The sequence below is a fragment of the Eptesicus fuscus genome, chromosome 1 (assembly GCF_027574615.1).
Source record: "Eptesicus fuscus isolate TK198812 chromosome 1, DD_ASM_mEF_20220401, whole genome shotgun sequence".
Lineage (NCBI taxonomy): Eukaryota > Metazoa > Chordata > Mammalia > Chiroptera > Vespertilionidae > Eptesicus > Eptesicus fuscus.
This window is the reverse complement of record NC_072473.1, coordinates 107,783,448-107,801,286: the sequence shown is the minus strand read 5'-3', so window position 1 is coordinate 107,801,286 and position 17,839 is coordinate 107,783,448. Positions and strand designations below refer to the sequence as shown.

The following is a 17,839-nucleotide window of genomic DNA, read 5'->3' as shown; positions in this document are numbered from 1 at the left end:
ATTTGGTGTCATATAAATAGTTCAGATTTTCTTTCTAGCTTCATTTCCTCTTTGTCCAGAGTTGTTAACTCTTAAGATTCTGATGAAAGCTAAGAACTCTCTCCTCAGAAAAATGCACATCCCCAGAATTGTGAGTTTAACTTAAAGGGGTGGGGGGGTCTCTTGTTTCCCTGAAGTCGTTACATGTATTCCCTAGAGCTCTATATGCCCCAGTAAATCTCCTGGTCTAAAGTAGTTACTTGTTTAAAGTAACACTTAAATAAGTAGATAAAATGACCTGTAATTGAGAAAAAATTGACACTCAAATAATTAAAACATATCTTTTACAAATATAGTTTAGATTGATGAATGATCACATTAAGGGTTATGTAACTCTGCCTTGCCCTGTTTGGGGAGGTGACAAATGAAATATGCTAATTTAAATAATTAAAATGCACTCAGGATACATTATGCAGTATTATGCAATATCTATTTTCCTTGGAATTTTAATGATGATGGGGAACTTGATGCATTTGTTTTGTTTTCTCTCCCACAACTATGTACATAGATTTTTTTTTGTCAGCATTCTTTCTACTTTTAAGTGAATTGGATAGTTTTTATTTTGCCTTTGTGGTGATTGGGTCTAACTGCTTAGTAAAGAATACTTTTGTCATCTAATTGGGATTATAAAGAAAATCTAAATGGAATTTATGACCTATTTTGTCAGATTTGAAAAATGTAAAACTATACCAGGGAGTGAACAATTTCATTTGCCTAATTTGGAAAAAAAGAACTATAGTGGTTTGGTCTGTTTATGTGTCCAAATCTCAGAAAATTTAAAACTAATTTTATAATAGTTTTTCCTATTCTGCCTATTTTGGTCATAATTAAGGATGGGAGGGGGATGGGATATTGGATTAGAAGGGGTGGATTAGATTAAAAGAGTTGGTAAGGAGAACATTCAGAAATCCTAGTAGAATCACCTTTTTACTTCTATTTTTCATGAATCACTGTTTTGTATTTTGCTTTTAGCTGACAATTTTATACAAGGAAATCATCAGCTATAAAAAGAAATCATGCCTTTGTCTGTCCTTTGTTTAACTTTTAGATGGACTTATGGATTCATCTAGGCCAAACAATTCATTTGCTGCTCAACCATGGCATAGTTGTCATAAGCTCATTTATGTACGACCTAACTCTAAAACTGGTGTTCCTGTTGGACATTGGCCAATTCCAGAATCTTTTTGGCCAGATCAGAATTTACCTTCACTAGTAAGTATAAAACAAAAGGCAAACATCCTTCTGGATTTCCAATTTGTTGATTAATTTTAATTTTTTAAAATCCTCATCCGAAGAGTGAGGATATTTTTCCCATTAATTTTTAGAGAGAGAGGAAGAGAAGAGGGTGGTATTGGAGAAAGAGAGGAGAGAGATATAAACATCAATGTGATGGAGACACATTGATTAGTTGCCTCCCACACATGCCCTGATGGGGGTGGGAATGAAACCTGCAACCCAGGTACATGCCCTTGACTGGGGAATCGACCGTGACCCTCTGGTGGGCAGGCCGATGCTCTAACTGCTGAACAATGCCAGTCAGGCTGCTGATTAATTTTAAATACCGGTAGCTTTGATACTTTTAAGCCATACCTAGTCTATCTCTTGCTGGAGTCTAGCTTGTACCTAAAAGCAAGAGAAGACTTTCTATCCTGGCATTCTTTCTTTCAGCTGCCTTTTCTATTTGAACTGTCCTCTTTAGAGGTTAAGGCATTGTTATTGTTTATGCTGTTGCAGTATGTGACTAGGTTTTTATTTCAGAGCAGCTGACTTGATTTACATAGTAAAAGCAATGGCTAAGAAGTGTTGGCATTGATTTTCATGTATATCCTCATGAAATTAGGACTCAGTCTACACTTTGTATAGGTTCTCAAAACATATTCAGATCATGTCTTGGGGTGGTGAGCACACAATATAATATGCAGACGATGTGTTATAGAATTGTACAACTGAAACGTATATGACTTTATTAACCAATGTCACCACAATAAATTCAATAAAAAATAAAATAAAGTTTAGAAACATATTCAAATCAGATGTCATTTTAATGATTCTCCCAGGGAATCATTAGATAACTAGGGGAACTTTGTAGACATACTTTTCATCTTTTTGTAATCAATGCGCTTGTGTTCCTTGACAATGTACCTTTACATTATGGGTAATTAAGGAATGTTTTTAAAAATGGTCTCTAAGCAAGAAATTGCCTTTTTGTTCACTGCATTTGGTTGACTAGGGTTTGATATTATAGTTGTTCTTAGTACCAGATGAATTGGCTTTGGGGATAGAGTTGATGTCTAGTAAAAAGGGAAATGATATGAATTTAATTATCCCTTTCATCTTCCTTTCTCCCCCTAGAAGGGAGAGTGAGGGGCATAAAAGGATCACTGCTCTTTCAGTTTTAGCACCTTTCTGCTTTAACTGATCTGTAGTGTAAGTTTTATAAATTTCTGACATGAACCGCATTTTTTCCTGGATTACTATTTTTTGGCTCCTGCATTTTTTTTCAGGAATGGCCATGAAAGGCCTGAATGTACAGTTCAAGAACCATTTCAGCCCCTGCTGTGGGAGAGGGTGAATCTTTTCCTCCTTCCCTCAGGGTTCCAAAGTGGCACACTGGTCAAATCTCAATACCCAGTTATCTCTTGCCCCTTCAAACCCCAAAGAGAATGTTTTAGTTATGAAGCTACTTCATTATTACCAGGGACAGGCCTTCACTCATGTCTTTATTGATTTCTTATAAATCAATAAACCAAAAATATTTCTCAAGTTTAATTAAAATTAAAACCAGGAAAATCTGGAATAAAGAAATTCTAAGTAATTCAAACATAGTTTGTTACTATGCCTTTAGCTTTTTCTCAGCTCCCAAAACATCTTGTAGGTTTGTGGGTCAGAAAAGCAAGTGAGCAGGGTTTTTTTTCCTTTTTATGAAGGAAACAGAGATGCTTTGTTATTTGTATTAGCCTTACAGTTCTCAGCAAGAATAGGTAGAAGCATGTATCACCCTTGTCCCTGGGACTTGTCCTAACTCCTTTTCTCTCTCCATATTGTCCTTGCTGCCACCATTTCTCTCTCTGGTGCTCTTCATTCCCACAAGCTATACCTGTTATTAAAATGGCTGCTCCATCAATCTGCTCTGGCACCCCAGGCACAGAAGCCTTTGCAGCACAGCCAAAAGCACCCCCAGCTCTTGCTATTCAAGGCAAGTGTGTGGGTATGAGAAATGCTGTAAAAATTCAACTGGAAAAAAATTTTACTAGACCCTGGAGTTTTGACTGATTCCTTTTCAGTCTCTATTTTGCCCTTGCTATGCATTTACAATTTTTCATCTTGTTTGTTAGTGGCTCTAGCTGTCACTACCTCCTTAGAAAGCTTCATGGATTTATTCTTTCTTAGCAGTGTTTGGACTATCTGTAACCTCATGGTATAAAGGAAGGAAGAGCACGTAATTTTTGGAGGTCGCAAAGTAGATCTGAAATCCAGGGTTCGTCCTATAGGTCATAAATGACTCCTGAAACATATTCAAAGCAGTTTTATTTTTATTTCACTGCAATTGTAGTTATGAACATTATAATTTATAATGTATGCCTCCTTTCCCCATTGCCAAGTAGATGGTATTGATAAAGAGTGCCCTCCCCCCACTGAAGCCATTGGTGATGCCTGGAGATCAGCAGCCCTATTACTCAAAACACTAGTCTGTATCTCAGTGATGGTTTATAAAAGGGGTTGCAGAATTGTTAGAAATGTAAGCTCACTTGTAACAGACCATATTTCCCCCCTCTTGTTTTTTAGCCTCCACGAACGTCTCATCCTGTTGTGAGATTCTCCTGTGTAGATTGTGAGCCAATGGTAATAGACAAACTTCCCTTTGACAAATATGAACTTGAACCTTCACCTTTAACTCAGTACATCCTGGAACGAAAATCTCCCCATACTTGCTGGCAGGTAACTTATCCTTACCTGTTGGACAAATATCTATAACCACTGTTGGATCTGGAATTGTTTTTAAGAAATTTCAAAGGTTAATCTGGGACTAATTAGGCTGAATCTGTTAAGAATGTTTCTCAAAAATGCTACCAAATAAACAATAGGGCCAAGCAAAACTTTTACTCTGATATGAATCATTAGCCTACTATACCTTGCCATTTAAGGCAGTCAAATCTGATGAAATTTGTGTATTTGAGGATTTGGAAGCCTATCCAAGGACTTTAGGTTTATAATTCATTGCCTGGGGGATGTAACTCTATTCAGCTATGACTTCTGCAGGTGAAGCACAACAGATTGGAAGTACAGATTTCTTTTCTTTTTAAATGTTTTTAAAAATATGTTTCTACCAATTTTTTAGAGAGAGAGAGAGAACATCTACGGCTTCCTCCTGCATGACCCCCACTGGGGATCGAGACCAAAACCTGAGCATGTGCCCAGACTGGGAATTGAACCAGTGACCTCTTGGTTCATGGGTAGGCAGTCAACCACTGAGCCATAATGGCTGGGCTAAAATATGTTTCTTTTAGAGAGGGAGGGAGGGAGGAAGGGAGGGAGGGAGGGAGAGAGAGAGATGAGAGAGATGAGAAAGAAGCATCAATTAGCTGCTTCCTGCATGCCCCCTACTGGGGATGGGCTCAAAACCTGGGCATGTTCCCTGATCAGGAATCTAACCAAGACCTCTAGGTGCATGGGAGGACGCTCAATTAACTGAGCCACACCAGCCAGGACACAATATATTTTTGAAAAAAAGCCATAAGCCCTGAAACTACTTTCTGTATTAGTGTAATGTAATCAAACTCTTTGTGGTACCAATATTGGTGTGAGTAGTTTTGATTTTACTTGAACAAAGCAAATGCACATCATTAGCTCTTCCAAGTGTGATCCTTCAGCCAGAAGGGCTTGCTTATTTGTTACTAGATTAACCTTTGGATTTTGATTTGTAAAAATCCAGACATGGCAGTCACAGCCTTTTTATTTAGATTAATAAGGAAGTCCTACACTGTAAGGTTGTTTGTTCTATTTCTAAACTATAGTACCATGTAGAAATCAGTAATTGTTAGTCTATTTATACAAGGAACACTTTCTGACTGCCATCTGTTTCATCCTAAAATCTGTTTCATGCTAAATTGCTACTAGTTGTCTTTAAGCTACTTAAATTCTCCAAAGATGCTAAAACTGGGTAGAAAAAAAAAAGGAACAAACTTAAAGCAAGAAGTAAAAGGGCAAGAAACAGAACAATCTCATAAATATAATATTGAATGAAAGAAGGCAGACATAAAAGATCACATATTAGCTGTGGCTGGTATGGCTTGGTTGGTTGGAGTGTCATCCTGTCCACCAGAAGGTTGAGGGTTCTCTGACTAACTCTGTTAGAAATCAGGATAGTGGTTTCTCTCGGGGGTGCAGAGTAGTGACCAGAAAAGGACATGAGTGGGCTTCTGGTCATGTTCTATTTCTTGATATGGGTGCTAATTACACATGTACATTCACTTTGTGGACATCCATTGAGCTATATACTTATAATTCATGCACTTTTTTATATGTATGCTTATATTTCAATAAATACAACGAAAATGTACTAGAAAAAGATACAGGTAATAGAATGCTAATTTAAAGTCAAGATAGGACATTTAAATTTATGGGTTAAAAAAAGTTGGCAAAAAAGCAAATACAATTATACCTTTTCCCTAAAATAAACCTTTTTTTGTGTGTGTAGCACATTCCTTGTAAATGTTCTCCAGAGAAACTTAAATCCTGCCCTCCCTCCAGACATCACCTCTCAAATATGCCACATGCCTTTTATCCTGACCTTATGTTATTTTTGTTTAGAGTAGTTTTAATGTGATTAATTAGTGGGTCTGAAAAAGAATAAGATGAACCAGGAACCAGGAAATTTGGCAAAATCATAATGGAAACTTGGATCTTAACTCTAGCTTTGCCACCAACTATGTGGTTTTGAACCCAACACTTACTTTTTCTAGACTAGATGGTCTCTAATGATCTTTTTGAACCCCTAAATTTTATGAATCTGTAGGTGATAAGGAAAAATTCAAGGGGCTAATGGGAAATTAGGGAAGATAGGAAGGGAGGGAGGGGACAGAGGGAAAAGAAGTGAGAGAGGAACAAAAAATAGTGCTTTTCTTTTCTCAGGAATCATAGGTCTGACTTTTGCTGGTTGCGTGTAAGCTTTTTATCCTTTACTAGGGGTCCAGTGCATGAATTCGTGCACCTTGAAAGAAACTGTGGTCCATAAGGCTGCGGTGGGCACAGGGGCAGGTCTCAGCCCATCTTCCGCACCCCCACCCAACCACTCCCACCGCAGCTCCTGATCCCCTGTCTGCCAGCAACCCTGCTCCTGCCGCCACTGCTCCCACGTGTTGACGGCACCGGGCCTGCTCGCACCCACTGAAAGGCGCCAAGCGATCAGGACCAGTGCCAGGCACCAGCAGCGGGTGCGAGCAGGGCCGGTGCCGGCAGTGGTGGGTGAGCGGTGACTGCCGGCCCCAATCATCCCTCAGGAGCAGGGGGAGGTGGAGAAGCCCTAAGGGGCGATCAGGGCCAGCAGCCACCGCTTGCACCCACTGATGGCGCCAAGCGATCAGGGCCAGCGTGGGGGCCAGGCAGCAGGTGCAAGCGGCGGCTCCGGCACCCTCAGTGGGTGCAAGTGGGGCCAGCGCTGGCAGCAGGTGAGTGCCAGGTGAGACCACGGCGCACGCAGGAGCAAAGAATTTTCAGTAACCACCAGAGGCTCACCCCAATGACAGCGACCGATGCCCCACCTTGGTCTGGCACCCTGCTTACCTGCTCCACCATCCCACCGTGGCCGACACCCACCATGTTCTGTGCATGCCCCCTAGTGGTCAGTGCACTTCATAGTAACTGGTTGTTTGGTTGTTAGGTTTATTTGCATATTAGCCTTTTATTATATAGGATGATGGCTTCCCCCTCTTCTATTATACACAATTAGGAAATAGGGGGAAATCCAACATGTTTTATTACAGTTTTCTGTTTCTATTAAGTTTCAAATTAAGACAGAATCTAGTAGATGAGTCATGTTTTAGCAATTGTTTTGTGGAGTCATAAATTACATAGGAAGGATTTATTCTTAGCTATAACTAAATATAGCAAGAAATTAGTGAACTGGTAGATGATATTGCTGGTACCAAGAATTAGCAAGGTAAATGGATCCTGTTTACCATTAGGGCTTGTCTTTTATCTTAACCCTGTTGAAGGACTCATGAAACACAGAGAAAACATGGTTGCTAGAGGACTCTAGCCCAGCATATCAAGTGTATGGGACCTGACAATATAATATATATCAAATCAAGAATATCAATAAGAAATAAGATGATAGTCATATGTAATAAAGATTAATGTTTTGATAATTATTGAATATTTGTTCTACCAGCATAATTTACAAGATAAATGACTTCAGAATGAACCAAAGCATTTTCTTCCTGCCTCAAAATAATTACCACCAGTGCCTGACTATTCAGTAAATACTTATTGGATCAAAAATGAATAGTAGGTAGGGAAATGGGGCATCAAAGGGAAGTAGAGCAAAATTTAATAGTAGTACACACAAAAAGTGTTAGCATAATCCTTTAAAAGGGCTGTGTTTTTATAATTGCCTGCTTTATGCATGGGGCCATCTTCCATTTTCCGAAAAGTCTTTACTCTGGTCACCACTTCTTTTGAGAAGTCAATTTGTTTTAATGGCTGGTATCACTTACTGGTATTGCAGCCTTATTTTCCACTGTGCTAACCAAGTAAATATTTGGGTACTGTTGATGTAGACTGCAAACTCTGAATGGTTATTGCATATACAGTTTCATTTCTTAATATAAGTTATAAAAAAAATTGTGATCTGAATATTCTTATTTAGTATGATATACACTGAGTGGCCAGATTATTATGATCTCTGAACGCATAATAATCTGGCCACTCAGTATGTATATATATATATATATATATATATATATATATATATATATATTAGATGCCCGGTGCATGAATTCGTGCATGGGTGGGGTCCAGCCAGACTAGCCAGCCTGGGCGGTTGGCTGGCCTGCCTACTGGTCGAACTCCTGGTTGAGGGGACAATTTGCATATTAGCCTTTTATTATATAGGATATACACTGAGTGCCAGATTATTATGTGTTCACAGATCATAATAATCTGGCCACTCAGTGTATTTGACATAACCATAGGCTAAAAGCACTATTTCCATTTTTAAATTACAATTAAATTATGCCATAGATGTGGCTATGGAATATTGCTATGAGTTTGCTTTTACGTAAAATCCATATTGTCATAACTGTATATTACTTCATGTTATTCTCAGGTATTTGTTACTAGCAGTGGAAAATACAATGAACTTGGATATCCATTTGGTTATTTAAAAGCCAGTACAACTTTAACTTGTGTAAACCTCTTTGTGATGCCCTACAACTACCCAGTTTTACTCCCTCTTTTAGGTAAGTAAAGTATGTCCTATTTAATCATCTTTAAAATACAACAAAAAAATACATGATGGGCTAAGCACTTTAAATGTAGTCATAGTAATTGATATCTGGATCTATAAAAAAATCTAAACATTTATTTAAAAGGATAGAATTTGTGTACTGTTTTCTGTTTTGTTTTCTTTTTGTTGCCTTTAGATCAAACAGAAAAGACAATTAGCCTTCGGTGTGTGATTCTTATGCTTTTCTTCAGGTTGCAAGGTTCAATGCTGTCACCCCTCCCTCCCAACCTCCATTTTAAAAAAATATATTTTTACTGATTTCAGAGAGAAAGGGAGAGATAGAAACATCAATGATAAGAGAGAATTATTGATCAGCCACCTCCTGCACACCCCACACTGGAAATCAAGCCTGCAACTGGGGCAAGTGCCCTGGCTGGGAATCGAACCATAACCTCCAGACTCATAGGTCGATGCTCAATGTTCACTGAGCCATGCTGGCCAGGCCTAAATCCCAGTTTTAAGTGCACTTGCCTTTTTCATAGACTAGTTTGAGCCAAAAAAATACCATTGATTGGGATTAATGCTCCAAAAATCTGATAGTTTTCTTCAGAAAATAGGACTTCTATGGGAATATTGGCTCACACTAATCCTATATAATAAAACCCTAATATGAAAATCGACCAAACGGCGGAATGACCCATTGCTATGATGCGCACTGACCACCAGGGGGCAGAAGCTCAATGCAGGAGCTATCCCCTGGTGGAGAGTGCGCTCCCACAGGGGGAGCGCTGCTCAGCCAGAAGCCGGGCTTAAGGCTGGTGAGTGCAGTGGTGGTGGCGGGAGCCTCTCCCACCTCCGCGGGCTAAGGAGCAGCGAGACAAGTGGTAAGGAGCAGCGAGCAGGCAAGCAGTAAGGAGCGAGGGGTCCCAGACTGCGAGAGGGATTCTGGACTGTGAGAGGGTGAAGTCCGGGCTGAGGGACCCCCTCCCCCAGTGCATGAATTTTATGCACCGGGCCTCTAGTTCCTTCATAAAAGAATATTCAGTGCTCTTGAGGCATCTGGTTTAGGCACAGTAGCAAGTTATAGCAATAAGTAAAACAATAAATTCTGCAATAACTGTAGTTGTAGACACTGTAGTTTCCATGGCAATATTCTAAAATGAACAACTCCAGGAGAAGTTACTTAGATATCACCAAAAACATGTGTAGAGATTTTTTTCTCATTTAAAAAGCCTCATTTGTTTAGAGTAATAATGCCACGTGGTATCCTTCTAGTTTTAAAGTTGTAAACATTTTTATTTGGTGGCGTTTCTTAATTTTTTCCAAAAGAACCAAACCTTACTGAGTTTTAGTCATTAAAAGCATAATATTTTTTTATTATGGTAAGTGAAATAAGTCAGACAGAGATAGACAAGTACCATATGATGTCACATATATGTAGAATCTAAAAAACAAAATAAATGAATAAAACAGAAGCAAACTCCCCCAGCCAGAGTGGCTCAGTTGTTGAGCATCGACCTATAAACCAGTAGGTCATGGTTCTATTCCTGGTCAGGGCATATGCTCAGGTTGCTGGCTTGATCCCCAGTGGGGGGTATGCAAGAGGCAGCCGATCCATGATTCTCTCTCATCATTGATGTTTCTATCTCTTTCTCCCTCTCCCTTTCTGAAATAAATAAAAATATATTTTTAAAAAACAGAAGCAAACTCATAGATACAGAGAACTTTATTTATTTTTTCCTTTTTATGGTTGCCAGATAGGAGGGGGTTAGGAATTTGGGTGAAAAAGAGGAAGGGATTAAGTTGTGCAAATTGCCAGTTATAAAAACTGTCATGAGAAAGTAAAGTGTACCATAGGGAGTATATTGTAATAGCTATGTATGGTGTCAGATGGGTTTTAGACCTATGGGGTGGTCACTTTGTAAGTTATATAACTGTCTAATTACTATGTAGTACACCTGAAACTAATATAATATGGTATGCCAACTGTAATTGAAAAATGAAAATTATTGGAAAAGGCATAAGATTTTTAGTGCTCTATGTACTATATGTATTAAATGTACTGAAAAAGAAATTATTTTAAATGTTGCGAATTAAGGTTAAGAACAGGTCATCATAAGGGTGGGTGTGGGGTGGAAGGGGTCAATGGGGAAAAAGCGGACATCTGTAATACTTTCAACAATAAAGATACATTTTTTAAAAGAATGGGTCATCATAAATATATTAGCATATTGTTCGGTATAGCCTGTCTACTTTATTTATAAGTCTAATCTAAAAGTATTCTCTAAAAGGTGATTGCCACTGCTATAAATATAGGTATGTCTCTGAGATTAATAAGACTACCAACAAAAACTACCTATATTTTGTAGATTTATTTACCCCTTTTTCTTAAATATACCTTTATAACCTCAGTTTTCACAAGTATACAATGAAGGATTAGACTAGATAATTTTGTTGTTGTTGTTAATCCTCACCCAAGGATATTTTTACATTGATTTTTAGAGGGAGTGGAAGGGAGGGAGAGACAGAGAGAAACATGGATGTGAGAGAGACACATTGATTGCTTGCGTCCCTCACATGCCCCAACAGGGGCCGGGGATCAAGCCTGCAACTGAGTTAAGTGCCCTTGAGCAGAATCAAACCCGGGACCCTTCAGTCCCCAGTTCGACACTCTATTAGACTAGATAATTTTTACTTAGACTGTAAATAGTATTATTTTTCTACTTTTAAGTACACTTTTTATTTTGAAATATTTGTAGATTCACCTGCAGTTGTAAGAAATAAAAATAGACATGACACCAAAAGCACAGACAACAGGAGCAAAAATAAACACACCCCTCCATTTTGCTTTTGAGCCCACCCATTGAACTTTTTACTTTGTTTATTGCATTTTTTTAATTCTAAGATTTCCACTTGGTTCTTCTTTATAGCTTCTACTCCTCACTTTCTGCTTCTTTTTTAATGTGTTTTCTATTGACCAGAGAGAGAGAGAGAGATCAGCTGCCTCCTGTACATACCTCAACTAAGGATGGAACTGGAGACCTTTTAGTGCATGGGATGATGCTCAACCAACTGAACCACACTGGCCAGGGCTCATTTTCTGTTTCTTTGCTGAGGCTTTCTATTTTTTCATTTGTTTCAAATGTGTCTAATTGGTTGTTGAAATACCTTTTATTATAGTGGGTTTTAAAACCTTTATTGAATATGTTTAACATCTCTGTCATTTTGATGTTAGTGTCTCTCGATTGTCATTTTGAATTTGCTTTGAGATCTTCCTGGTTCTTGATATGGTGAATGATTTTCAGTTGCAATCTGAACATTTTCAATATTGTGAGTTTGTGGATCTTATTTAAACCGTCTGTTTTAGCTTTCTTCCTCTCACATTCCTCTAGCTGAGATTTTTAGGTACTTTCTCATTAGTGCCAGAGTGGCAGAAGTCCAGGTTCCCCAGTTGGCCTCCCCTGTTGACACCCAAAAGGAAGGGGCTCCTTATTATTGCTGTGCAGGGATAGGAGTTCTGAATCCTCACTATAATGATAGCTCTCTAGCTGGGAGAAATAGCAGTTTCTCCTTACTCTTCTCCACATGGTCTCCACTGACACCATAGGGGTGGAGGTGTCCTCATTACCACAGGACAATGGAAAAGTTCTTTAAAATTATTATGGGCTGAATTTCAGTATTTCATCTTTGGTCTAAACCCAATCTGCTTTCCAAATTATTACATGAAAATGCCCCTAACTAGAATAGCTGGTCTTCCATCAGAAATTGAGATATATAGCACTTTACAAAAGCAAGACCCACCCTCTAAAATTGGTCTTTGCTGGTCTTACAGGTAACGGAGGTCAACTATGGACATGACATAATGGCTAAGAGGAAGCATCCCGTTCTTCCTTTGCCTCAAACTGTCTGTGCCTAAGTTGCCACATTCCCAGACTCCCTAGCACTATGTAAAGTCAAATACTGACACTGTCTTCCTGGTTACCTCTTATTCTGTATCACTCTGTTCCCCAAATGCCATGTTATCCTTCTCTCTGAAATGTCTTCTAACACCAGAGAGACGTATGTGGCATTTGTTCTTGGTCCTTCTTAACCTGCAATACTGAGAATCCAACCCTGCCTAGAGAATCATGATCCCTTGGCAAATATCCCAAACCAGAAACCTCAGAAGCATCTTTGATTACGCCCCCTTCCCTAACACCACATACTTATTTCAGGGCCATCCCATCCTTGACTCAGTTCCCATTCTTCCCTTTTGCTTCAAATATTCATTTCCAGGCTTTTTCATAATCTGTGTCTTCTAAAAAGCATAGAGTTTTTCACACTCTTTGAGGCTGAAGGTCTCAAACTTGGGTTTCATGCTGAGGTTCTGAAATAGACACTCTTTACATTTCCACCATTACTTCACTTTCTGGGTTGTTAGCTCCCATAGTGTTTAAGAGTATGGACTGTAGGGTGTAGCTACTCTGTTATAAATCCTGGCTCTGCTGTTTGCTAGCTTTGTGCCTCAGTTATTTCATCTGTAAAGTGAGAATGATAGTACCTACCTCAAAGGGATTTAGTTTGGATTAAATGAATACAGTTAACTGTACAGAACTCACATGGCAAATAGTAAGTGTTCAATAATGCTATTGGCATTATTATTACTATTGTCATTATTAATAACTATGCTCTCTTAGTAGCCCTTGAAGGCACTGTTTCATATTAAAGATACAATATAAAGCTATAGGATGGTTTTGCACTTTTAGTGGGCAGGGCATTAAGTAAAAAGGCAAGTTAAGTCACATACACTTCATAATGCCCAGAAACATCACTGTATTACTTCATAGTACCATAACTTTCCAAAAAGGTGACCTCTTTTTCTTTATCAATTCAAGGTTTCCAGCTAAATTAATTATTTAAGCACTAAACTTACCTAGGGATAGAGAAGTGAGGCTTAATTGGATCAATAAACTACCATAACAATCATGTTAGTAGGGTAGTAACCAGATTATCATAATTGGCAAGAAGACTATCTCAGGAAATTAGGATTTTTTGTTGTTGTTGAGGACCAATAACTACAGAGTTTAAGGCATTAATGGCAACTTTTTAAAAATACATGTGTTCTAAAAAATGTATACATACTTTAACAGCTGATTCTATTACATTTTGAAAATGAAATGTATTTTAATAAACACTGCCTTTATAATGATTCAAAGTGTATGTACATTTTTTGGAACACTCTGTGTACCACATTCAATTCATCTGTGTGTTTTTTTAAAATTAAGAACTAGGGACTTGTGTAAAAAATATACTTTAGATCCACATTGAGATCAGGAGGAGCAAAAGAGAATAAATGATTATACTTTTATGTGTATTAATCACTACTTATTCAGTGCTTTACAGCTTACACCATTTTTCATTGTATGTGGTGTTTTCATGTACATAATCTAGTTCTCAGAACAATCTTGTGTGGTAAGGCAGTTACTAAATCGATTTTATAGATGGAATGGAAACACAAAAAGGTGAAGTAATTTTTCAAAGCTCACTCAGCTAAGAATGTGGATGAGTTTGGACACAAACCCACATCATCCTCCTCTTCCAAGTGTGAAATGGGGAGAAACGAACTGGAAGAGAATGAAAGTCAGTAGTTTTTGGGGTATTGGCAGTATCATTTTAATCTCTTTCTACACTCACTTTCTTGTCTTTCAAATGTTGATTAGCTAATTGTTTATGATATCTTTACTGTAACCTCTTAGAGACTACATGTGAATAGAAATTTAATACCTTGGAAATCATTTTCTGAGCTATAGAGATAGTGACTAAAGCACTGTCACCCTAATAGATCTCTACCCTTAATTTAGACTGTGGAAAATTTTCTTTCTTCCTCCAACTCCTGTTTCAAAGAATCTGACAAGAAATAATTAGTCTAAATTGGCTCCTGGGTAGAATCATTGCAATCAGCTTTGTTAGAAATATTACGACTATTATTGACTCTCATTATCCAATCTATTTATATCTAAATGTCTCTCCAGTCTTGTGGTATTTAAATTTGTCAGTTAGTTTCCAAAATCTGCCTAATTCCCATCAAACTTCACATAAAGACACAGCATAACATGATATCTTGTTCCTCTCTGTCAATATATGAATGGTCTCTAAAAGACTCGCATGCTACAATGAGCTAACAGTCTCTTCAGATCTTTTTTCTTTGTTCTTTCTACCCTGTTCCAAAAGAACAAAAAACCACATTTTATGACTTTGTAACTCCATTTAAATTCGTTTCAACAGGAGTGAATAATTTGTTATAGCAGTAAAAGGAAGAAAATACGTAGTTGCTTTTCTTAACTAAAATAATTCAGAATTTCAAAGAATAGCCCATTTGTAGAAAAATTATGCATATGGCATAGGAATGGTCTTGTCATTGGAAGTAAAAGCATTTGTTTTTGGATAGGAGCCAATAAAACCCAAAGAAACAAAATAAAGGTTGAATATATAATATTTTTGGCATTTATAGTGTGACAGGTTCATGTTGATGTCTAGGAATATCAATTTAGAATTATTATATTAGAAAAAATATTTTTTCTTACCCTCAGAAGGAAATAGAGAGCTGTTTTGGAAATTTTCATATGGTGTATATAATGCATTTACATTATTAAAATAATTAAATTTAAATGTGAAAAGATGGGGTAACTGCTTATATAAAGAAAATATATTTAGTTGTTTTAATGCACATGGTAGTCAAGAAACATATTTAGTTTTACAGAATTTAAGCTTCAATTTAGCATCTCTACTTGCTTTTACTAGTGCTATCAATTTTTTCTTTAATTCTTTATTGTTTAAAGTATTACATATGTCTCCTTTTACCATTGACCTCTCCCCAGCAGCTCCCACACCCCAGTACATGCCCTCACCCACCTACTGTCTGTGTCCATTGGTTATGCTCATATGCATGCATACAAGTCCTTTGGTTGATCTCTTACACACACACACCCACCCTCCCCTGCCTTCCCTCTGAAGTTTGATGGTCTGTTCAATATTTCTCTGTCTTTGGATCTATTTTTGTTCATCAGTTTATGTTGTTCATTATATTCCACAAATTAATGAGATAATGTGATATTTATCATTCTCTGACTGGCTTATTTCACTTAGCATAATGCTCTCCAGGTCCACCCATGCTGTTGCGAATGGAAAGAGTTCTTTCTTTTTCCCCCTTTATTGATTAAGGTATTACATATGTGTCCTTATCCCCCCATTGCCCCCCCACCCCCGCACTCATGCCCTCACCTCCCTGGTGTCTGTGTCCATTGGTTAGGCTTATATGCATGCATACAAGTCCTTTGTTTGATCTTTCCCCCTTACCCCCACCCTCCCCTACCTTCCCTCTGAGGTTTGACGGTCTGATCAATGCTTCTCTGTCTCTGGATCTGTTTTTGTTCATCAGTTTATGTTGTTCATTATATTTCACAAATGAGTGAGATCATGTGGTATTTATCTTTCTCTGACTGGCTTATTTTTCTGACTGGCACTTAGCACAATGCTCTCCAGTTCCATCCATGCTGTTTCAAATGGTAAGAACTCCTTTTTTACTGCAGCATAGTATTCCATTGTGTAGATGTACCACAGTTTTCTAATCCACTCATCTGCTGATGGGCACTAAGGCTGTTTCCAAATCTTAGCTATGGTAAATTGTGCTGCTATGAACATAGGGGTGCGTATATCCTTTCTAATTGGTGTTTCTAGTTTCTTGGGATATATTCCTGGAAGTGGGAGCACTGTGTCAAATGGCAGTTCCATTTTTAGTTTTTTGAGGAAACTCCATACTGTTCTCTACAGTGGCTGCACCAGTCTGCATTCCCACCAGCAGTGCACGAGGGTTCCTTTTTCTCTGCATCCTCGCCAGCACTTGTCATTTGTTGATGACAGCCATTCTGATAGGTGTGAGATGGTACTGCATTGTGATTATGATTTGCATCTCTCAGGTGATTAGTGACTTTGAGCATGTTTTCATATGTCTCTTGGCCTTCTTTATGTCCTTTTTCGAAAAGTACCTATTAAGGTCCATTGCCCATTTTTTGATTGGGTTGTTTATCTTCCTTTTGTTAAGTAGTATGAGTTCCCTGTAAATGTTGGAGATTAAACCCTTATCGGTGATAACATTGGCAAATATGTTCTCCCATGCAGTGGGCTTTCTTGGTTTTGTTGATGGTTTCTTTTGCTGTACAGATGCTTTTTATTTTGATGTAGTCCCATTTGTTTATTTTCTCTTTAGTTTCCATTGCCCTAGGAGCTGTATCCGTGAAGCTATTCCTTCAGCATATGTCTGAGATTTTGTTGCCTGTGGATTCCTCTAATATTTTTATGGTTTCCTCTCTTATGTTTAAGTCCTTTATCCATTTTGAGTTTATTTTTGTGTATGGTGTAAGTTGGTGGTCTAGTTTCATTTATTTGCATGTATCTGTCCAATTTTCCCAACACCATTTATTGAAAAGACTGTCTTGACTCCATTGTAAGTTCTTGCCTCCTTTGTCAAATATTAATTGAGCATAATGGTTTGGGTCAATTTCTGGGTTTTCTATTCTGTTCCATTGGTCTATATGTCTGTTCTTGTGCCAGTACTAGGCAGTTTTGAGAACAGTGGTTTTGTAATACAGCCTGATATCTGGTATTGAGATCCCTCCTACTTTGTTCTTCTTTCTCAGGATTGGTACAGCTATTCGGGGTCTTTTTTTATTCCAGATGAATGTTTGGAGAGTTTGTTCTAGGTCTGTGAAATATGCCGTTGGTATTTTAATGGGGATTGCATTGAATCTGTAGATTGCTTTGGGTAGTATGGACATTTTAATGATGTTGATTCTACCAATCCATGAACAAGGTATGTTCTTCCATCTGTTTATGTCTTCCTCTATCTCTTTTTTCAGTGCCCTGTAGTTTTCTGAGTATAGGTCTTTTACCTCTTTAGTTAAGTTTATTCCTAGGTATCTTAATTTTTTTGGTGCAATGGTAAATGGGATTGCTTTTTCAGTCTCTCTGTAAGTTCACTATTGGTGTATAGAAATGCCATAGATTTCTTGGCATTAATTTTGTATCCTGCTACCTTACTGAATTCATTTATTAAGTCTAATAATTTTTTTGTTGGAGTCTTTAGGGTTTTATATGTACAGTGTCATGTCATCTGCCAATAAGGACAGTTTTACTTCTTCTTTTCCAATTTGGATGCCTTTTATTTTTCTTCTTGTCTTATTGTTATGGCCAGCACTTCCAGAACTATGTCGAACAGGAGTGATGAAAGTGGGCATCCCTGTCTCATTCCTGTTCTTAGGTGAAATGGTTTTAGTTTTTGCCCATTGAGTATGATGTTGGCTATAGTTTTGTCATATA

At 37.9% G+C, this 17,839-nt stretch overlaps 1 protein-coding gene across 3 annotated transcripts in view; it reads left to right on the top strand.

Annotated features, from left to right (window-relative positions):
* LOC103302098 (integrator complex subunit 6-like) overlaps positions 1-17,839 on the top strand; it is a 68,535-nt gene that overhangs the window by 29,322 nt on the left and 21,374 nt on the right. For all 3 annotated transcript variants that reach the window (XM_028135985.2, XM_008159131.3, XM_054728869.1), the window contains 3 exons: positions 1,088-1,251; positions 3,826-3,978; positions 8,366-8,498. In XM_028135985.2, the coding sequence (XP_027991786.1) occupies positions 1,088-1,251; positions 3,826-3,978; positions 8,366-8,498 (450 nt within the window). The remainder of the gene's footprint in view (positions 1-1,087; positions 1,252-3,825; positions 3,979-8,365; positions 8,499-17,839) is intronic.